Source organism: Rosa chinensis, chromosome 6 (genome assembly GCF_002994745.2).
Source record: "Rosa chinensis cultivar Old Blush chromosome 6, RchiOBHm-V2, whole genome shotgun sequence".
Classification (NCBI taxonomy): domain Eukaryota; kingdom Viridiplantae; phylum Streptophyta; class Magnoliopsida; order Rosales; family Rosaceae; genus Rosa; species Rosa chinensis.
The window spans coordinates 4,446,755-4,466,581 of NC_037093.1; the positions used below are offsets into that span (position 1 = coordinate 4,446,755).

A 19,827-nucleotide genomic window follows, 5' to 3' on the forward strand; every position below is an offset into this window, starting at 1 on the left:
ATTAAACGATTTCCGATTCGATTGATTTTTTACAGAGATGATTTTTAAATGCTAATTTAAGATATAAATCATTGGATTATAAATTTATTAAGTAAAAGTGAGTCAATCGATAACATGGGTGAATATACTTGTTCACCCAGGGGTGAACCTAAGAATTGTTCCCAAATTATTCTTCTTAATGTGAAGACGCTTCTTTCTTTTCAAGATTTTTTGTTGAAAATAGCTAAAATCTCATCCTACATCGTGAACAATTCTTATTCTCTCACCACAATTCAAGGATCCAAAAGACTAATAACAGAACTACACAGGGAAGGCCCTAACTGAAGCCAAACTAATGGAATCATCAGTGAAAAGGCCTGCAATAGTACAATAGAGAGAGAGATACCAAAGAAGCATGATTTCAGTGGACTTGACACTTGAGCAGCTCTTAACGCTTAACCAACGTTGCAATGAACTCATCAATGTTTTTGTCGGAACTTCCGCCTTCAATCACTGCCTTTCTAGCCAAATCTTTCCATTTCATGGCATTCTTTTGTATTTCTTTTCCTCTCCCCCCTTCCATGATTTCACTCATACAGTGCTCTAGTTCTTCTCGCCTTACAATGCCTTTCTCATCAGGTTGAGCTTTAACCCCTATCTTCCACACATCCCTAATGTACTTGGCATTGGTGCTTTGGTCACTCCATTGTGGCATTGCCACTAATGGAACTCCCAAACTTAGAGACTCCAAAGTTGAGTTCCAACCACAATGTGTAATGAAGCATCCGACAGCTTCATGAGCCAAAACCTCCAGTTGGGAGCACCATGAAACTACCAAACCCTTCTCAGCTGTCTCCTCGATGAACCCTTTGGGGACTTTAGCTGCTTCTGATTCTATAACCACCCACAAGAACTTGCTTTTGCTTCTCCTCAAACCCCATGCCAGTTCCTCCATTTGCTCAAGTCCCAGTTCTGCAGCGCTGCCGAATGAGACGTAAGCAACAGAGTTCTTTGGATGTTCGTTTAACCATTTCATGCAGGCATCATTGTTGGATTTAAAGAGGTCAACGCCATAACCTTTGTCATCTTCAAGTCGGTTATCCAAATAGTTAGATGGTATAGTTGGTCCAATGGTCCTCAGTGGCCAAAACTTTGACATCCAATCCACCACCTACACAAAGCGAAAACAAGGAAGCAATATAAATGACAACAGTTATTTTTTTTATATTTTTTATATATAATTATTATAGAAACTGGTTTTGAAACTTACACTCATATCAAAGCCATGAAAAACAGATTAAGATGATAAAGCATCCAGAAGAATTAGCACATGATCGAGACATATGTAAGAGAACATGGTTGTATCGAACAATTGTATAGCAATCTCAAATGTACCTACCTGTTCTTCCAACTCATAAAATGTGTTGCAGAGGACCCAATCGGCTTTGTCAACAGTGGAGAACTGTCCAATAACAACTTCAAAGAAAGCTGGGTAAGACTCGAAATCATATACAAAAGATTGCAGGTCTAAAGGCTCAAGTGGTGGCATCCCGGGAAGTGAAATTTCAGAGTCAGTAAGAGGAAGTTTCAGTAGCCCTTTGTTGACATGATTGTAAATGTTGTCAACAGCACAAGATTGAGTAAAGAAAACAGCCCCGAGTATTTCAAACTTCTTAGCAATGTCCAAAGGCCAAGGCATGAATGCATCATAAACAAGACAGTCAACTGGGCACCCTGAGCCGGATAGCTTCTCAAGGAGCTCAGCCAAAGTCTGCGACCCTACTTTCCGAAAGCTCTCCAAATACGCTTGAATACTTACTCCCTGCGTTTTCCAGCCTTCGTCATAACCATCGGAGATGGTCTCCAGCGAGATTGTCTCAAGGGCAGTGTAACTTGATCCTCTGTACATTGTATAGTAGAAAAAACGAGTAGTGACCAGTGTGACTTTGACTCCTTTGTGATCTAAAAGCTTAGAAAATTGGAGCAAAGGGTTGATATGGCCTTGACTAGGATAGGGAAAGACCAAACAGTGAGCTTTGTAGACTCTCTGTTCTTCCTCCATTTCTCTGTTTTGGTTTTGTATCTGTATTCGGAAAGAACTTCAGCTGCAGATTAATATATACTGCTGAAGAATCAAGATGAATTGCACAATCAGTCCACGAAACTAGTGGTCATATATGAACCTTGTCCGCCAAGTCATCTCCACATGTGCTGATGTGAAGTTGAGCACCAAGTCACATCTATACGCCTCTTTGTTGTACAATTTCCCAAAAAACAATGATTTTAAAATGCAGCAAAAGGACAACTACTGTTGGACTCTGAGGTTTTATATAGTGCATCAATATGTATCAATCCACACATGAAAACAATAGCAATGATTTTTAATAGGGGGCAATTATAATTAGTCAAGTCTGTTGGTTCTTTTTTATTTAGGGAAGGTGGAATGGTAATTGATTGACAACTAGACCTGGAACCCCTGAGAACTGAAGTAGAATCCAAGAGCATTTGGAGTTCACAATCCGCAAAAGATTTCAGACACTAAATTTATTCTAATAGTTAACGTAAAAAACCAATAAACTTGTTTTGGGTAGTATACTAACCATTGTATTCTTCTGAGGCATCTCCTCGAACAGGTTATCTGCAAAATCCAAACAGCCATATCCTGCATAGAAAGTGACAATTGGGGTCTTACTTCTCCTCTTGTTAAAATCTGAAACAGAATCAAGTAAACTACTTTGCATTGAGAAAACAGAAAAGAAATCAATCTCCAAAAGCACACAGAAAATAGAAGGTTAAATTATGGAAGGGAAAAGCCAAAACCATTATTGATCTCTTAATTGGAGTAGTAGCATCACAACAAATTGCACAACTCTCCAATTTATTTTTCATCACAAGAACAATTCTTGTAATCTCAACACAATTCAAGGATACAAAAAACTTACAACAAAACTAGATAGGAAAGGCCCTTATTGAAGCCAAACTAATGGAATCATCAGTGAAAAGGCCTGCAATAGTACAATAGAGAGAGAGGTAGCAAAGAAATTGCATGGTTTCAGTGGATTTGACACTTGAGCACCTCTTAACGCTTGACCAACGTTGCAATGAACTCATCAATGTTTTTGTCGGAACTTCCGCCTTCAATCACTGCCTCTCTGGCCAAATCTTTCCATTTCATGGCATTCTTTTGTATTTCTTTTCCTCTCTCCCCCTCCATGATTTCACTTATACAATGCTCTACTTCTTCTTGCCTTACGATGCCTTTCTCATCAGGTTGAGCTTTAACCCCTATTTTCCACACATCCCTAATGTACTTGGCATTGGTGCTTTGATCGGTCCATTGCGGCATTGCCACTAAAGGGACCCCCAAACTTAAAGCCTCTAAAGTCGAGTTCCAACCACAATGTGTAATGAAGCATCCAACAGCCTCATGAGCCAAAACCTCCAGTTGGGAGCACCATGAAACCACCAAACCCTTCTCAGCTGTCTCCTCAATAAACCCTTTGGGGACTTTTGCTGCTTCTGATTCTCTAATCACCCACAAGAACTTGGTTTTGCACCTCCTCAAACCCCATGCCAGTTCCTCCATTTGCTCAAGTCCAAGTTGTGCAGCGCTGCCGAATGAAATGTAAGAAACAGAGTTCTTTGCATGTTCGTTTAACCATTTCATGCAGGCATCATTGTTGGATTTAAATAGGTCAACACCATAAGCTTTGTCTTCTTCAAGTCGGTTATCCAAGTAGTTAGATGGTATAGTTGGTCCAATGGTCCTCAGTGTCCAAAATTTTGCCATCCATTCCACCACCTACACAAAGCAAAAACAAGGAAGCAAAATAAATGACAACGGTTGGTTTTCTTTTTTGGTTATTATAGCAACTAGTTTTGAAACTTAGACTCGTATAAAAACCATGAAAAACAGATTAAGATGATAAAGCACCAAGTAGAATTAGCACATGAGACAGATGTAAGAGACCATGGTTGTATAAAACGATTGTATAGCAGTCTCGAATGTACTTACTTGTTCTTCCAACTCATAAAATGTGTTGCAGAGGACCCAATCGGCTTTGTCAACATTGGAGAACTGACCGATAACAACTTCAAAGAAAGTTGGGTAAGAGCCGAAATCATAAACAAAAGATGGCAGGTCCAAAGGCTCAAGTGCTGGCATCCCGGGAAGTGAAATTTCAGTGTCAGTAAGAGGAACTTTCAGCAGCCCTTTGTTGACATGATTGTAAATATTGTCAACAGCACAAGACTGAGTAAAGAAAACAGCCCCAACTATTCCAAACTTCTTGGCAATGTCCAAAGGCCAAGGCATGAATGCATCATAAACAAGACAGTCAACTGGGCACCCTGAGCCGGATAGCTTCTCAAGGAGCTCAGTCAAACTCTGCGACCCTACTTTCCGAAGGCTCTCCAAATACACCTGAATACTTACTCCCTGCGTTTTCCAACCTTCATCATAACCATCGGAGATGGTCTCCAGTGAGATAGTCTCAAGTGCAGAGCAACTTGATCCTCTGTACATTGTATTGTAGATAAAACGAGTAGTGACCAGTGTAACTTTGACTCCTTTGTGATCTAAAAGCTTAGCAAATTGGAGCAAAGGGTTAATATGGCCTTGACTAGGATAGGGAAAGACCAAACAGTGAGCTTTGTAGGCTCTCTGTTCTTTCTCCATTTCTCTGGTTTGGTTTTGTATCTGTATTTGGAATGAACTTCAGCTGCGGATTAATATATACTGCTGAAGAATGAAGATGGAGTGCACAATCAGTCCACGAAACTAGTGGTCATATAAACCTTGGCCGCCAAGTCATCTCCACATGTGCTGATGTGAAGTTGAGCACCGAGTCACATCTATACGTCTCTTTGTTGCACAATTTCCCAAATACACGTTCTGTACTATTCCAGTGGTTGCCGCAAGTCAATGATTTTAAAATGCAGCAAAAGGACAACCAGCTTTGGACGCTGAGGTTTTGTATACCATGGTGCATCAATATAGGATCATTCTACGAAGTTGTAAGAGTAAATGAGTGAAAATGTATATTGATTTTTTGTTTTTGGCTAAATAAAAATGTATATGATGGACATCGATGGCCCAGTAAAGAAAATAGAGTAATTAGACACACTATGTGGAATGCAGAGGAGAAAAATGGACAATTGAGGTTCCTTTATGATTATGGCCCCTAACATTGGGAACAGAGCCAATAATATCATTGTGTAACAAATTTCATAGCTCATTTGGGAAACCTCAGAATAGCCAAGTGCAATTTGGCTCTTGCATCTATGCTCTCAAAAGTCAAAATAGCCAAGTGCAATTTGGCTTTTGCATCTGTGCTGCATGATTGCACCATACCTTGAATGGAAATCCTAAATGTTTAGCTTCTGGATGATCTCCCTGTGCAGAATAGCTTGGACAACCTGAGGCATGTCCTTGGGAGCCATTTACATTGTTTTTTATGTTACCCAGAATACTCTAGAGAAAAAGAGTGTATCAACCCACACATGAATATCAGAGATAGTTCTGAATTTCTTGTACCGTCTTTCCCTCTTCAGAGTTCTTTTGGGGGTTCAAGAATGTATGTAAACAAGGAATTCAATGGTTTTGAAAGAAATAGCAGGGGTTGCGAGGAAGCAAGAATTGGACTTGGTTAAGTCGGATGATGTATAAGGTATTTGGTAAAATATCTCTCTAGCATATAATTTCCTTTTACAATCCACATGCAAATTATTGATATCTGTATTGATCTATATCATCATCTAACAATTGACGAGAATAAATTCTTATTTGAAAATGTGGTTTAAAGTAACCATGTATATCATAAACTGAAGTATTCATCTGAATTGAACTAAAACCATATAATGCCAGCAGCCGGCTCCAACAGAACAGGTACCAGTGAGAAATTTAGGCAAGATAACTTCTATAATACATGAAGTGGTACTAGCAATGTAATTACAAAACTCAGAATCATATCATATCCAAAAACCAAAAGCTCATCAACACATGAACAATATCCTTATAAACAAAACAACAGAACTAAAACTGATTATTCTTCAGTCTTTTAACTGTACTAGGAGATCCAAGTATTATTATATATATTTCTATAAACGAAACATGAACGGATGAACCTGCAGCTTCAGTTGCAGCACTCAGCAGTGGAGAAGGTCCTGGACTATTCACTAAATCCTCCTCCCAGATTGCAATTGGGAGAGAAATTCTGCCTCCTCCCATGCCAAAAGATTGCAGGCTGACCACCACCAAGAGGGTATGGTAACCGTGGTCGTCTAAAAGGGTCAGGGACACCAAAATCTGGAGGATCCCTAATAATTCCAGGAAAACCAGGTACAAATGGGATCTCTGGGTTCCTTCTAATAGGGAAATTGTGATGAAGCCTTGGTCTCCACGTGACCAGTGCCTTCTTCTCTCGCTCCCTATCCTCCCACTTCCCAGCATATTGAAACTTCCAGTTACCTATTCCTCCTGCGTCCTCCCTGAACTCCTCCTGAAACTTCTGCTTCCAGAGCTCATCATTATTGGCTAGATTTTGTAGCTCCTTACAAGCACATCCCACTTTCGCAATGTCAACACCAGACAGCCTCTCCAAAATATTCATCTTGAGATCCAAAGGAAGGCACATGAAGCTGGGCGGCTCAGGCAAACCAGCCTTTGCACAAAGATCAATCAGCAATGGGTATGTAATTCCATCCTTGACAATCCTCCAAAACTCAAAGATTTCAATTTCCGGGACAAAAACTTCACTATCACTCACATTCCTGCTTCCCCAGACAAAATCCAGCATTGGCGCAAACCTCTTCACATCCAAAGACACCCTATAATGCCCGGAACCGCCGCCACCAGCCAACGACCCATAGACATTGACAAAATGCCCCAAAGTCTGAATCTTAAGCACTACGGCTTCAACCCCACCCCTGCCATTGCCCCGATTCTGCAGAACCTCAGGCAATGTATACAAGAGGGACAGCGTGTAAGCCACTGCCGGCCATTCTTTCGGAAGAGGAAACCGATCGGTCTGCTCACCCGAAACAGAATCAAACCTGACGAATCGAGACTCTGCGAGCACCGCATGTAATGCAATCACCAGTAGCTTGTGATCGCTACGATCTTCGGCTAACTCCTCCCTCATCACCCTCCTCAAGAAAAACGGAACAGAGTACTTCTTCCTCACCACTCCAGTCGACTCATCTTCATCATCAATTTCCATACCACAAGACCCTTCGCCAATTAGGGTTTCAGAATTCGAACCCACAGACCCCGGCTCTTCGGCGATCGAAGCTTCCACACGAGAACACCCTTCGCCAATTAGGGTTTCCGAACCCGACCTCGGACCTTCGGCCATTGCATCGCTCGTGGAAGCCCCTTGGCCAACTAGGGTTAGAGTTTGGGGATTTGGGGAGACTGGAGTGTGAGGAATTGGGGATTGAAGGGTTTGGGAGGAGGGGTCGAGGGTGTAGAAGATGAGGTCACCGGAGGTGATACCGAGAGAGGCGAGGGAGTCGTCGGGAGAGGAGGAGAGGAGCTCGTCGCGGCGGTTGAGGGAGAGGCGGAGAGAAGAGGGAGAGGCGGCGGAGATGGATTCGGAGAGGGATTGTTTGAGGTGGTGGAGAGAACAGAGATTGGGAACCTCGATTCGGAGAGTCTCTTTAGACTCGATGGATCGCAGTCTCAGCTTCATTGGACTCTATCTATGGCTCTATCGGCTCTAACTCTCTCTGGTTCTGGTTTGGTTTAGGAAGAAGAAGACAGGATTTCTCTCCTATTTATCTGGAAATGGATTGGAAATTACCCAAATAACCTTGGATTGGAGCACTTGAACCACTTCACGACGTCGTTTGGCCAAAAAGGGGCCTTTTTTTTTTTTCTTTTTTTTGAAGAGGAGACGACAACTTTTATTATAATCAAATATGGTTGCAATCAACAAATAACACATCCAACATAATACCAAGAGGGTGTTGTAAACCAAGATTCAGGACTAGCATAATTAAGAGCTTGACGAGCCAAACAGTGAGCCGCTTCATTAGCTTCACGATACACATGATGAAGTGTAGAGTCAGGTAGGTCTGCAAGAGACAATGTAACATCCTCGTATAAATACGCAAAGGATAGACAAATTAGAAGATACCAAATTGCACGCTTTGACAACTTGCAATGAGTCTGATTCAAAGACCACAGGCTGAAGCCCATGATCAAGGACAAAGCGTACAGCTAGAAGGACTGCCATAAGCTCAACCTACTCTGGAGACCGTATTTGTGTGAGAGGGGCAGCATGACCAGCCACAAAATGCCCACTAGAATCACGTATCACCAACCCAATGCCACCCATCTTCATTGAGGCATTGAAGGCTCCATCTACGTTCACTTTAAGCCAAGTCTGAGGAGGATGAGTCCAGCAAGGACGAACAAGCTGCCTACGGTTAATTTTGTGGTAAGGGTTTGCAGCGTGAAAAGCTTGAAGCAGTGAAACTGTGATGGCTACGAGGATAATCCATCTTATTGATGTTTTTGAGTTTTCTGAGCTGTTATTAGATTGTTGAATACCTAATAAATACAATGTAGTGGGGTGCCTTATATAGGCTTTAACCCATGAATAGACATTCTATTTAGTCTAGAATTAGGAAATAACAAACTTAAGAATTACATAAAATTTATCCTTGCTTGCGACGTTGCTTCTCGACTCGTTTTTCAAGGTGCTCCTCAAAACTCTTCTTTCTGCAGGTCGTTCTACATCAGTTAGATCAGAGCACACTAATAAGTGGTGAAGTGGTTAGTAACTTAAAACGATTCTTGTTTTCTTTGAAAAGCTGTTATATATCAATTTTGGTAAACTCAAACTTGTTGTATCACTAGCTCTCGTTTTTTTTTTTTGAAAAGATGATACATGTAAATTTCAGTAAACTCAAACTTCTTGTTTATACTAACGAGTTATAGAAGAATTATATACTGAACTGATTGTAGACTTTATGATTTAATCTTTGGTTGACTTCTAATTTAACGACTCTCATTACATTCAATATCAATGTAGTTCAGCGTTATTAATCGAGGATTATTGGGCAATATAGACGGCTTATTCTTGTTAAAGGGCCTACTTCTTGGTGTTCGGCTGTCAATAAACACACACGAGGATAAATAGGAGTGCCCCTATTTTCACTCTCATTTCGTATCAGTGAACACCTCTCTTTGAACAAGAGTTTAAACTCATAGATTTTTCTCTATGATTGCATCATATAGTACCAGAAATGGAGAATCTTTGTTAATAACCAAGAGAACATTATATTCACCGAGGTACGATGAAAGAATATAAGGCCTTCCTACTGTCACAATGGTTTGGAATGGAAGGTGCATACTTGAGTCTCCCAAACCTGCATACCAACCTGGAACTATACATGTACTATATATCAGCCTCTGAGCTTCTTGATTCTTCCCTAGTTCCCTATTTTACACTTGCTATTTACAGATCTCCCCTGAAGAATGGTCCATTGAAAAAAGAGCTGGAGAATGTTCCTCCGCCATTGGGGAAAAGAGTGAGGAAACAGATGAGGCCAAGGACACAGCCCCAAGCAAATCTGTCATCTCCTAAGGGTGTGATCTCATCTTTTGCAGGTACTTCTTCTCCGCCTCGGAAGAAGGTTGCAAATAACCCCCATGCCAAGCAAAGGACACTTCCACTCAGGCCACCGATACCAAGTAAAAGTGAGGTGGCAAAGGATAGCAGAGTAGCCGTGCTTCTCCCAAACATAGCCTGTGCAATCCGCCCTCCTTCGAGTCTTCCACAAGGCAACAAGTTCAGAGAAGTCACCACCATTCCTGCAGATAAAATTGTAGTCAATACCTTGTATCGATACTAGTTCTATACTTCTATGTATTTGAGGACTGCCTAAGATAATTGCAAACCATATATTCACCAAGACAACACTGGCTTGGCATGAAGTAATTGCTTCCCCCAAGACCTAGATTCTCAACCAACTCACAATTTTTTTACAAAAATATTTGGAGAACAAATATGGTCAATAATAGAAAGAAAACAGGTAATTTTATTACAAAACAGCCCCAATTTTTTAGCCAACTCGTACTGGTTTCCTGTTTTTCCTTTCAACTTCTTCATCATATTGGTGTTATTTCGCACTCAGACCTGGAAAGAGTCTGAAGTCATTTGCATTTGTCCTGATCACATGGAGTTACAGAACTTAAGCTAAAATGCCTTGGAAGTGTCAAAGTTGGCGATCATAAGGACCGATTACAGATAGTATAAACACAAGCTGAGCCCTTGTAGAATTGAGTTTCTGGACAAAAACAGTCAATTTTACCCAAATTGCTGACCACTACCATAGTAATATTTGACATAACTCTTAATTATATGGCTTAAGAAGGCCAAGGAACTCACCTAGAAGTCCAGCAAAAGCAAGGGGATCAACAGGAACTCCAACACCTTCCACTGCATTGGGTAGCACATTCCCAAGATCATCGGCATAAGGACCAATAACGAATTGGATAAACGAAAGTAGTGGATTGTTGTAGAAAAACTGGGGCCTTATATACCTGCCAAGAAATAAAAGAATAATTGTTAGAACCAAATAATGAAGGGCAGGATGTCACAGTATCGTGAAGATTATAAAGCACTATTAAGAAATACATGAAACTATACTTTGGTTAGCACTACCACCATCGCTTTACTTGTACGGTTGTACCCAAACAAATAAGAGCAAAACTTATTTTTGACAATAAATTAACATTTTGTTCCTAGGAAGGTTAGAAGAAATTACAATGCATTGTCACCCCCATTAAAGCTGCCATCGACCACAAACGCAGCAACTGCAAGCACCAGAGATGTAATATATGCACTAGCTGTGCGAGCCACTGGAATATCAAAGAGAGCTTTCTTATTTGGAAGCAGTGATTCATAGTTATTCATCACTCCTATACACCCTGTCCAATTGGATGGCACAAGAAAAGATGGGCTGAGTTTTACACCATACCGAGCTGCTGTTACTCTAGTGGCTATCTGCATAACACAAGTTTTGTCAGAATGAAAACCAAATAAATATTTAACAATGCATATAGACAATTGTAGTACATTATCTGTCAACCAATTGAACAAAAGGATGAGAAGTTTCCTAATAGTTATATGCTATCCACATTCTTTAAACCTAAACATGTAGCCTCTTCTGATAATGGATTTGCATTTCTATCAGAAAAAGGTGTACTGTCAAACAATCATGAAAAAGATCAATTAAGATTGCCTGTCGAATGATAAGTACTGATATTAATCATGGACTAGTACCAATGTACAATAGCATACCTCAGAAACTCCCAAAATGGATATAAAGCCACTGAAGAGAGGCACAACATCAGCAAGGTAGTCATCAAAGGTAGCACCAGGTTTAAGGAAGAAGCCACTCGTCAGAGCTATTGTCCCAAAAGTAGCAACACACAATGCTACTGCACTAAAATAACCCCAAGGAGTGCTCAGCTTGGTAGACTCAAATTGGAGATCTATTTCTGCTTTAGGTTGCACCATACAGACCTTAAAGAAAATCATTGGAAAAACCATAAGTATATATATTATCATGAAAGGAATTGATGACTATTGACTACAGAGGGTAATGATCAAAAAAGTTGCAGAAGTTTTACACTTCCCAAATCAAGACCATAGAACATTTCATGTTACATCAAACTGAACACTTCATTTTCACAATTTACTAGCATGCTTAAATCAGTTCAGGACACAGCTAAAATTTATAGCAATAGAGCCACAGAACTGGTTAATATGCTTTTACTAAAACAAGGCAATGCTTGCGATGAATCTTGCACTCGTACAATTTAGCTTTTGTATGCTAAATAGGATCAACACCTCAAGGATGCATATTGAAATGACAAATCTAAAAGGTTAACAATTATGACAAGATCATACGTATGGGATCAGATCCTATATGTTCAAAATATATTCCAGGAATATAATTTAGAAAGAACTGGGCTCGTATTCAAGTACCTGTTTTGTGATGTCATTTGTTTTTTCCTCCATGAACCATAAAACAACCTCCCGTCCTGCCGCTTCAGACAGCTTTTTCTCTAATTTGGGCATCACGTCTTCAATTGGTCTCCTCAAATTTCCAATAAATATGCCTCCATCTCCAAATCTCCGAACATCAGTTGGAAAAAACGAATCAAATCCAAAACAACTCTTCAACTGCCATATCAAATAATAAGGAACAAAAGGTTGGTACTCAACTTGATAAGATACTAAACAAAAACAAGACAGACACATTGTTCAGGTCATCTTTTGAGATGAACCATCATGTTAACATCCAAAGTTGTTTGTTCTTGACTTATACTATAGCAAAAATAATGAATTACAAACATGAATAAAGGATTTGCAATGGAAAAAGTTACCTTGTTAAGGTCAATAGCCTTGAAGGTCTCTTCAGCTTTCTCCAACCTCTCCTTCTCTCTAGTCAAACTATCTCTTATAACTCTATTAAGGAGCCCTACAATTGGGTTATCACTACTTTCCCTATCAAGGTCCTTGAGTTTCCTATCTGCCCTCTTCTTCTCCAACTTTATTGCAGCTTCAATAGAGGGGTTCCCCATGAACCTCTTGAACTCCTCATCTGTCTTCCAATCCATTTCTTGCTGCTTCTCTTTCTCCTCATCCTCTTCACCCTTTTCACCTTCTTCTTCTGCACTCTTTTGGGTATCACTGTCATCACTTGGCTTATCAGAAACTACAACAGCTGAAGAAGAAGATTGGTCATCTTTCATGGAAAATGTAATGGGATGTTTTCTTGAAATGGGTTTGGGAGATGAAGCAAAAGACAAGTAATGGGTCCTTTTAGCAAATGGGGTTTTGGTGTTCTTGTTCTTGGGAGACCATGAAGGTATGCTGGAAGGTGAAGTGATGGAAACAGAAGCCATTGGAGAGATTGAGCAGTAGACTGAGAGATGAGAAAAGACATGGTTTGGTGACTAGATAAAAAGAGTGTTGGATGCAGAGAGATAGGAGAGCTAGGGGAGTCTAGAAAGTAGGAGAAGCGTGACAGGTGGAGTGGGTTTTGAAGGAGGTGACAAAAATATGAGACCCCAGCTGAGCGCCAAGCCTGTGGTTTTCCATTTGAGGAAATACGGCATTGTTTTTCTCTGTCTCAAAAAATTTTGTTGAGAAAACCAGCTAGTTAAGAAGTCTAACGATTTTGTAACCAAAAAAATAAAAGAAGTCTAACGATTTATTTTTCATAGTCACACAATTTATTTCTCCCAAGAGCTCTTCGGATTAGTTCAAGTAAGTAATGAGAAGTTTGCTATCAAAAAGTAAGTGATGAGAAGTTGAAAATTGGGTTAAGATTACATTAGGTATTTGGATAGGATTCAGATCCCTTTCAATTAAAAAACAAAAAAAGAAAGAAAAAAAAATTATTTCGTCATAATCAAATGCTTTGCAAAGGATATACTTGATGAAACATTTAATTTATAAGTTATTGCATCACAGCCAATCAGCCATCACTCTTTGTTTTTTTGTTGTTTTCTTTTTTGCCACCAAAATGATTGCAATCACTCTTTTAAGTTCTTTAAATTATAGTGTCATCTTATTATTGACGCTTAAAATTAGTATCAATAAGGTGACTTTGTTGAGATTAAGACCGGAATTCTCTACATCAGCTTAGTATGACCGATCAGCAGTTTTCTGAATGCTATTCCTTCTTTTTCTTTACAACCTATATATCGTGAAGCAAATGGTGTAGCCTATAAATTGGCGCATCTTGCTAGTGTTTCTTATTTAGATAATTATTGGTTAGATGAGACTCATGTGATAATCCAGGATGTACTCTATGAAGATTCTTGTACTAGTACTCGAGGTGTAGGTAATATGCCCCCTCGCTGTACAATCATCCTTCTGATATTAATAATAATAACGGGCGTGGGGCTGAGCCTCCCAGTTAAGCTGGGTTCCAAACCTCTTTCAAAAAAAAAAAAATCATAATTTAGGTTTAGTGCGTAGAATATAAGACATAACAAAAAACAAAGGAATACAAGAGATTTGCAGGCACTCACCCAATTAGAGCTACGTCCACTAGGTGTTTAAGGTTTCACTAGTGAGTAAAGAGAAAATCAAAAGATTAGAAGGTGTTTAATCACTCCCATACCATATCTCCACTACACCCAAAGTCTCTTGGAATGGAATTTTTTTTTTAAGGAGTTTGGAACCCAACTTAACTGGGAGGCTCAGCCCCACGCCTGGTTTCATTTATTGAAATAAAATAGAGACAAAATTACAAAGGAGAAAGGGGGACTAGACCAAAACCTCTCCCAAAAAAAGAGAACAAAAGCAACTCTAGACTAAAAACAAAACAACAAAGGCTATAGAAAAATGGAATTGATATAGAGGTGTTTTATCTTCATCTTCATGCAGAAGTAATTTCTTCATATAGAGTTAAGCTTAGAATTAGATTAAACTTATTCTCTAAGTAATTTCTGAATTCGGGTTCTTTAAGGACTCTAAGCATGTTTGAAAACTTTTTTTCACGTGAAATTCTTTATTCACTTCATACTAAGCCTTTTGATGTTAAGCGTGTCAATTCACGACCGAATGACCAAGTGAGGTTTGATTTAATTTAGTGCTTTAATCTGACTTCTTCAATTGATTGTCTCCCAAGAAAGAAATATTCTTAATTGAGGGTCCAAAATGCGTTGGTATGTTGTAATGATTTTGGAAAGACGTTACAACCAAGAAAGAGGTTTCCGTCAACCTCTTGGCCCTTGCTTAACTCCTTGTTCTGTAAACCGACTGCTGGTTAATATGACTAATACGATGTTTATATGCACCTAAATAGATGCAAAAAAAATGCTATATATAACTTATCCCGGGAAGCATAAATATTTGTTGTTAGTAGTATTGGCGAGTAGGGATCATTGGATTGGGGTATAATCACTAATCTAAGACTTAAAACTAAAATGAAAGTCCTAATACGTCCAATCTTATAAAATTGACTAGCAAACGACTCTAAACTACTCTAAAATAACTTGAGCAAAGAAAAAAAAGTTCATCTAGTTGGAATCAACACGTTGACAATCTCTATTTTCATTTGACCTATTCCTTTTTGTTTTTGAATTTTCACTCATTTAACGTGCTGTTACTTTCTATTGAAAGATTGTGAATTAATTTCACACTGGGAGACCATGCTTGTCCAGTAACATTTTCAAAAATGATTTTTCAGAAACAAATTTTAAAAATGAAAATGAGAAAATGAGGCACAATGCTCAAAATAGATGAGAAATCACATCAACACTTGCTACTGCACAAAACAGGACAAAGTTAGCACAAAACAGGAAGAAGCAAAGGGGTTAAAACTTTGTCAAACAATCATATTCCACATACATTTCTATGTGCTAGAGTGAATGTGTATTGGTGTGGAACAATCATTCAACGAAAATCATAAAACAAAATGGTCATGCCTTTTGTGAGAATCTGTAGCAACTAAGAAAGGTTAGGATTTTAAGGTAGCAAAATCAAGGCTTTAAACTTTTAAGAACTGTTCAGACAAAAAAGAAGAAGGAAGAAGTTATCCAAAAAACCATCCTTTCTAAAAAAACCATAGACATCCAAATTCTCGCGGCACGATCAAAGCTTTAGTCGCAATATTATCCTCTAAACCTTTTTTTCATCTTTGCTTCTCTTTATGGACTGTTGTACACTTCTTTGCTTGGAATGGATGAATCTTAGTTCATGACAACTGAAAACTCTTTTTGAGAGATCCTGAAAAACTGGTTTACTCATTCTTGTGCCATATTTTAAGTCACTTGTTGTATATACTATCAGTACGTACCTTCTTTTGTATGATTTTATAGTTACATGTAATTGATCACAGATTTCAATCGATATAGACAAGTATGTGAAGCACAATTGACATCCTCGAAACAAGAATTAAGGACGGATGGAAGAGCTTTTAGAGCAGCTTCAAGTCCCGGAGGAAGTCATAGCTGGCCTAAGATCATAGTTAAGCAAGCACGAGGTGAGATGATCAAATTTCCAATGTATTCAAGAATCTCCATCGGCGAGCTAGAATAATGATATATGGTCACTCCCCGTTCATGGTGAAACCATCTGATTATATCATCGCACACCTTATTCGCCTTCTCTAGCCGGATACTCGAAGCAACGAATGATTTATGAAAAGAATTTGCTGGGCCATTTTGATATTCTCTTTCGATTTGCTTCGCAGCTTCTATGTGTAAACGAGCCTAGATATGCTCGTGCCGAATAAAAGGTTGGAAGTTCATTAAGAAAACTACAATAGGAGTGGTGAGATGTTGCCGTCAAATATCTCACAATGCTTATGCCATCGATATATGCTATAAAAAGTATTGAATTAGTTACTTATTATACATTTATTATTTAATAGCATAATTAACATCATTTTTATAAGTTCTGTCCATATTTATGTTGTAACTACGTAAAAACAGTAACTAGTAGTATCAGTGGCGGAGCCACATTGGGTCCTATGCCCCAGTAAACTTTCAGATAGATATATATAATTAAGTGAGCAGGTAACACAGATGGTTGGGATAGTGCAGTGGTCTGCCATGCTATAGTTATATTACAGGTCCTGGGTTCAAATCATGCTAATTGCAGAATTTTTTATTTAGATTTTTTCCAAGGTTTAATTCTAGCTTGCAGCACTAATTATTATTACTATTACTATTTTTTTCTATTACTATTTTTTTCATGTGGCCTGCTAGACATAATTTTAACAATATTCTTATCTTAAATTAATCTTACTACTAGATTATAATTGACAAGACTCGATCCAGATTCCACCCTGGAATCCGAAGTGGCCTTGCGGGACCCACTTTTAAAGAAGGTTTACCAAAAATTTCGGCATAACCTCCCTTAAAAATGGACAACCCAAAACCTGTGGAAAACAAATTTCGCTTCTAATAATCCAACCACAAACTTCTGGAGCCACCCTGCTCCCATCATTCAACCAACTCAAGCCCAAAATAATAATAGTTTAACAAGTACTTCAGGTCTAAGAAACTCCAAGATTTAAGATACTACAATTCACAAAGTTAGGTCGTAGACCTCAAATATAAATTCCATACAAGTCTGGGTCACAAATCTCATAGTAATCAGAGCAATTCTAGGAACGTAAATTTAACATAGAGTACAGTAGGCTAAATAGATAACCTACAAAATATGATGACGGAAGCGGATGTGGTCACTAAGGCTCACTCCAGAAAGCCGAGCAGCAACACTGTAAACTGGGCATTTGAAAACCGAAGGGCCCAGGGGAAAGTACATAAAAACGTTAGCGTGAGTGGACAAAAATAAACAATTTCAAACAGAAGGGATTTTATACTTTCCCACATTTATTTCTTTAAAAAAAATCCCGATGCATGCAATGATTAACGAAAATAAAACAAGAGGAGTTCCGCTCATGAAAACCGACTAGCCCCACTAGTCACATACGATTTAAAAGAAAAAGTTGGAACTCTGGTACTCAAGGAAAAATAAGACCAGCCCCGCTAGTTACACGAAAATCGAGCTAGCCCCGCTAGCTTAAGTAGTAAAGTGAGTAGGGGAAGGCGATAGCCATAGGAGTGAGCCTCTCAGGCTCGGGTGATAGCCTCCCAGGCTAAAATACTCCCAGTACTCCCGTAATATACCCTTACGCCACTAAGTGTAGCGATAGGATACCGGCCTACAGAATTACTGTCACAGAGACAGTAACCTGCGCCACAAAGGCGGAGGGCTACAGTGATCCCATCACCGCGCCACAAAGGCGGAAAATCAATGCTAGCAATGATAAGTCACCCAAAGTATGGCAAAAGAAACCCGAAAACCAAGTAAATCCATAAGTACATAAAGCTTCCCCATCTCTCGTAAATAAATTTCCAACGACGTGTCCCACACGCCAAGATAATCTCATATTCAAAATAAATAGGAGATAAATAAGTGTAAAGATTAACTCCATCGAAATCTCATAAAAGTCTCAAATCGCCGAATATAAGTATAATATAAATAGTATAAATCCGGAAATCATATCGGAAATAAATAAATAAGAGAAGATAAGCGTAATCCAATGACGTGACCCCGCACGCCATAAAACCTTCAAATAACCAAATATCCAAAACCATTTCTGAAAATAACCATATGCTCGGGAAAGTAATACGATAAATAAATTATAACCTCGGAACCGATTAAATAAATGCATGCATCATTCTTGAAAAAATAAAAGTCCACTCACAGTATATGATCAATCCTGACGTCGCTCGGTATTTTCCTCGTACGAAGACTCCTCTCGTCCTGTACGAATAGCACTCGTAAAAATACATTTATAGGACGGAAATTAACTTTACGATAATTAGAATTTGAAATTTATAACGTCCCCCTTCAAAATCCAACTCCTTAATTCACAACGAATCCATCCACAACATTCCAACAATAATCATTCATCGATATATAAATTCTAAAGTGAATTCGAAAGAATTTTGGCGATCGAATTCACGTAAATCGATAATTATCCATTTATACTCAATTCGTAATTCCTCCAATTTCCACCAAACTTCATGTATAAAATTCTACAATCGTTAAGGGATTTATGGAGCCAAAACAGAATATAAATTGCAGCTCCACGCGCCATCACGCGCCACCCACAGTGGCCGCGCGTGGGGCCCACGCGCCACCGACCAACCACCACCAATGGCCACCAAATTTTGGCAGCACCACCTACTCAATAGACCCAATCTCTTTCTCAACTACAACAAGTGCCAATTTTACCTGGAAGAGTTCCAATTAAGCCGGTGAAGATTTTCCAGAAAAATTCAAGAACCCTAGGATCGGGTTTGATCGATTCGACCTCCACACTGCAAATTGAGAAGCAAGACCTTAGGGGAAATAATCTACAGCAAAAACCCGACCTTCGACGCCGGTCTGGTGACCGGAGATGGCCGGAATCGCCGGAAATCGGCAAAAATCGCAAACTGCAACAGTTACCTTCCCAGCGCGAAATCAAGCTTCTCCGGCCAAATCTTCACAAAATACCACCGCCAATGTGTCAAGGGGGAGGAGACGAGCTTGGAGATAGCCGGATTCCGTCGTGGGTCGGCTGGAGGAGGGAGAAATCGGAGGAGAACCAACTCGGGCCGAAAGGGGAAGGGGTCGGGGAAGGAGAGAGGGAGAGTTACCGTGGGTTTCCGAAAATGGAAACCTACAGTGGTAACTTTCCATATATATATTTTTATTACCATGAACAGTAATTTCCACATTTTAAGCTATAACTTTCACATACGAACTCCAATTTTTACGTACCACACATGCACGTGCTCGGTTTAACGTCCTCTACAACTTTCATGAAGGAAATTTTCTCAAATTGTTAACCCAAATTCAACCTTAGAAAAGTTGAACACTCTGCAATCACACCCTTCTCGATCATACACCACAAGAGACACAAAAAGTATCACTTAATACATATAAATGCTGCTGAAATGAATCTGCTGTTAATGCAATATATGTGATCCTCTTAAACGGCTCAATGTGCAAGAACCTCATTAACTTGTCATTCAAAGAACAACTCATGAATACTTGATTCAACATGACCAATTCCCAGAATATATGCATAATTATGAATGTCATAGAATCAACCAATAGCAATCAAAATATACTGCAGTAACACAAATGATCAAAGTAAATGAATAGAATTTTACAAATTGGAAAAGAGTTCAAAAAGGAAATTACATTAAAATAGTTATCAGAAAGAAATTATACTGAAAATTTTGAACTCAAAAGAAACAAACTGTAATCTGAAACAAATGGCTCCCACTCAATCCTGCACAGCCTTCCA

At 39.1% G+C, this 19,827-nt stretch overlaps 4 protein-coding genes across 4 annotated transcripts; all 4 read right to left on the reverse strand.

The window, feature by feature from the left end:
• Positions 1–237: 237 nt before the first annotated feature.
• Positions 238–2,229, reverse strand: LOC112169253 (mogroside IE synthase). Its single transcript, XM_024306262.2, has 2 exons — positions 1,379–2,229; positions 238–1,150 (listed from the first exon to the last, which is right to left on the reverse strand). Exons 1-2 carry the CDS (start codon positions 2,039–2,041, stop codon positions 428–430), a joined length of 1,386 nt encoding a protein of 461 aa, XP_024162030.2. The 5' UTR covers positions 2,042–2,229; the 3' UTR covers positions 238–427.
• A 601-nt stretch (positions 2,230–2,830) lies between these two features.
• Positions 2,831–4,707, reverse strand: LOC112169254 (mogroside IE synthase). The gene is made up of 2 exons (XM_024306264.2): positions 3,995–4,707; positions 2,831–3,781 (listed from the first exon to the last, which is right to left on the reverse strand). The coding sequence occupies exons 1-2, from the start codon at positions 4,655–4,657 to the stop codon at positions 3,059–3,061; spliced, it is 1,386 nt and encodes a 461-aa protein (XP_024162032.1). The 5' UTR covers positions 4,658–4,707; the 3' UTR covers positions 2,831–3,058.
• Positions 4,708–5,870: 1,163 nt separating this feature from the next.
• Positions 5,871–7,739, reverse strand: LOC121049898 (F-box protein SKIP22-like). Its single transcript, XM_040508253.1, has one exon. It carries the CDS (start codon positions 7,668–7,670, stop codon positions 6,150–6,152), a length of 1,521 nt encoding a protein of 506 aa, XP_040364187.1. The 5' UTR covers positions 7,671–7,739; the 3' UTR covers positions 5,871–6,149.
• Positions 7,740–9,220: 1,481 nt separating this feature from the next.
• LOC112169251 (probable zinc metallopeptidase EGY3, chloroplastic) lies at positions 9,221–12,936 on the reverse strand. Its single transcript, XM_024306258.2, has 6 exons — positions 12,383–12,936; positions 11,982–12,179; positions 11,292–11,516; positions 10,756–10,994; positions 10,377–10,531; positions 9,221–9,799 (listed from the first exon to the last, which is right to left on the reverse strand). Exons 1-6 carry the CDS (start codon positions 12,902–12,904, stop codon positions 9,444–9,446), a joined length of 1,695 nt encoding a protein of 564 aa, XP_024162026.1. The 5' UTR covers positions 12,905–12,936; the 3' UTR covers positions 9,221–9,443.
• Between the last annotated feature and the right edge of the window lie 6,891 nt (positions 12,937–19,827).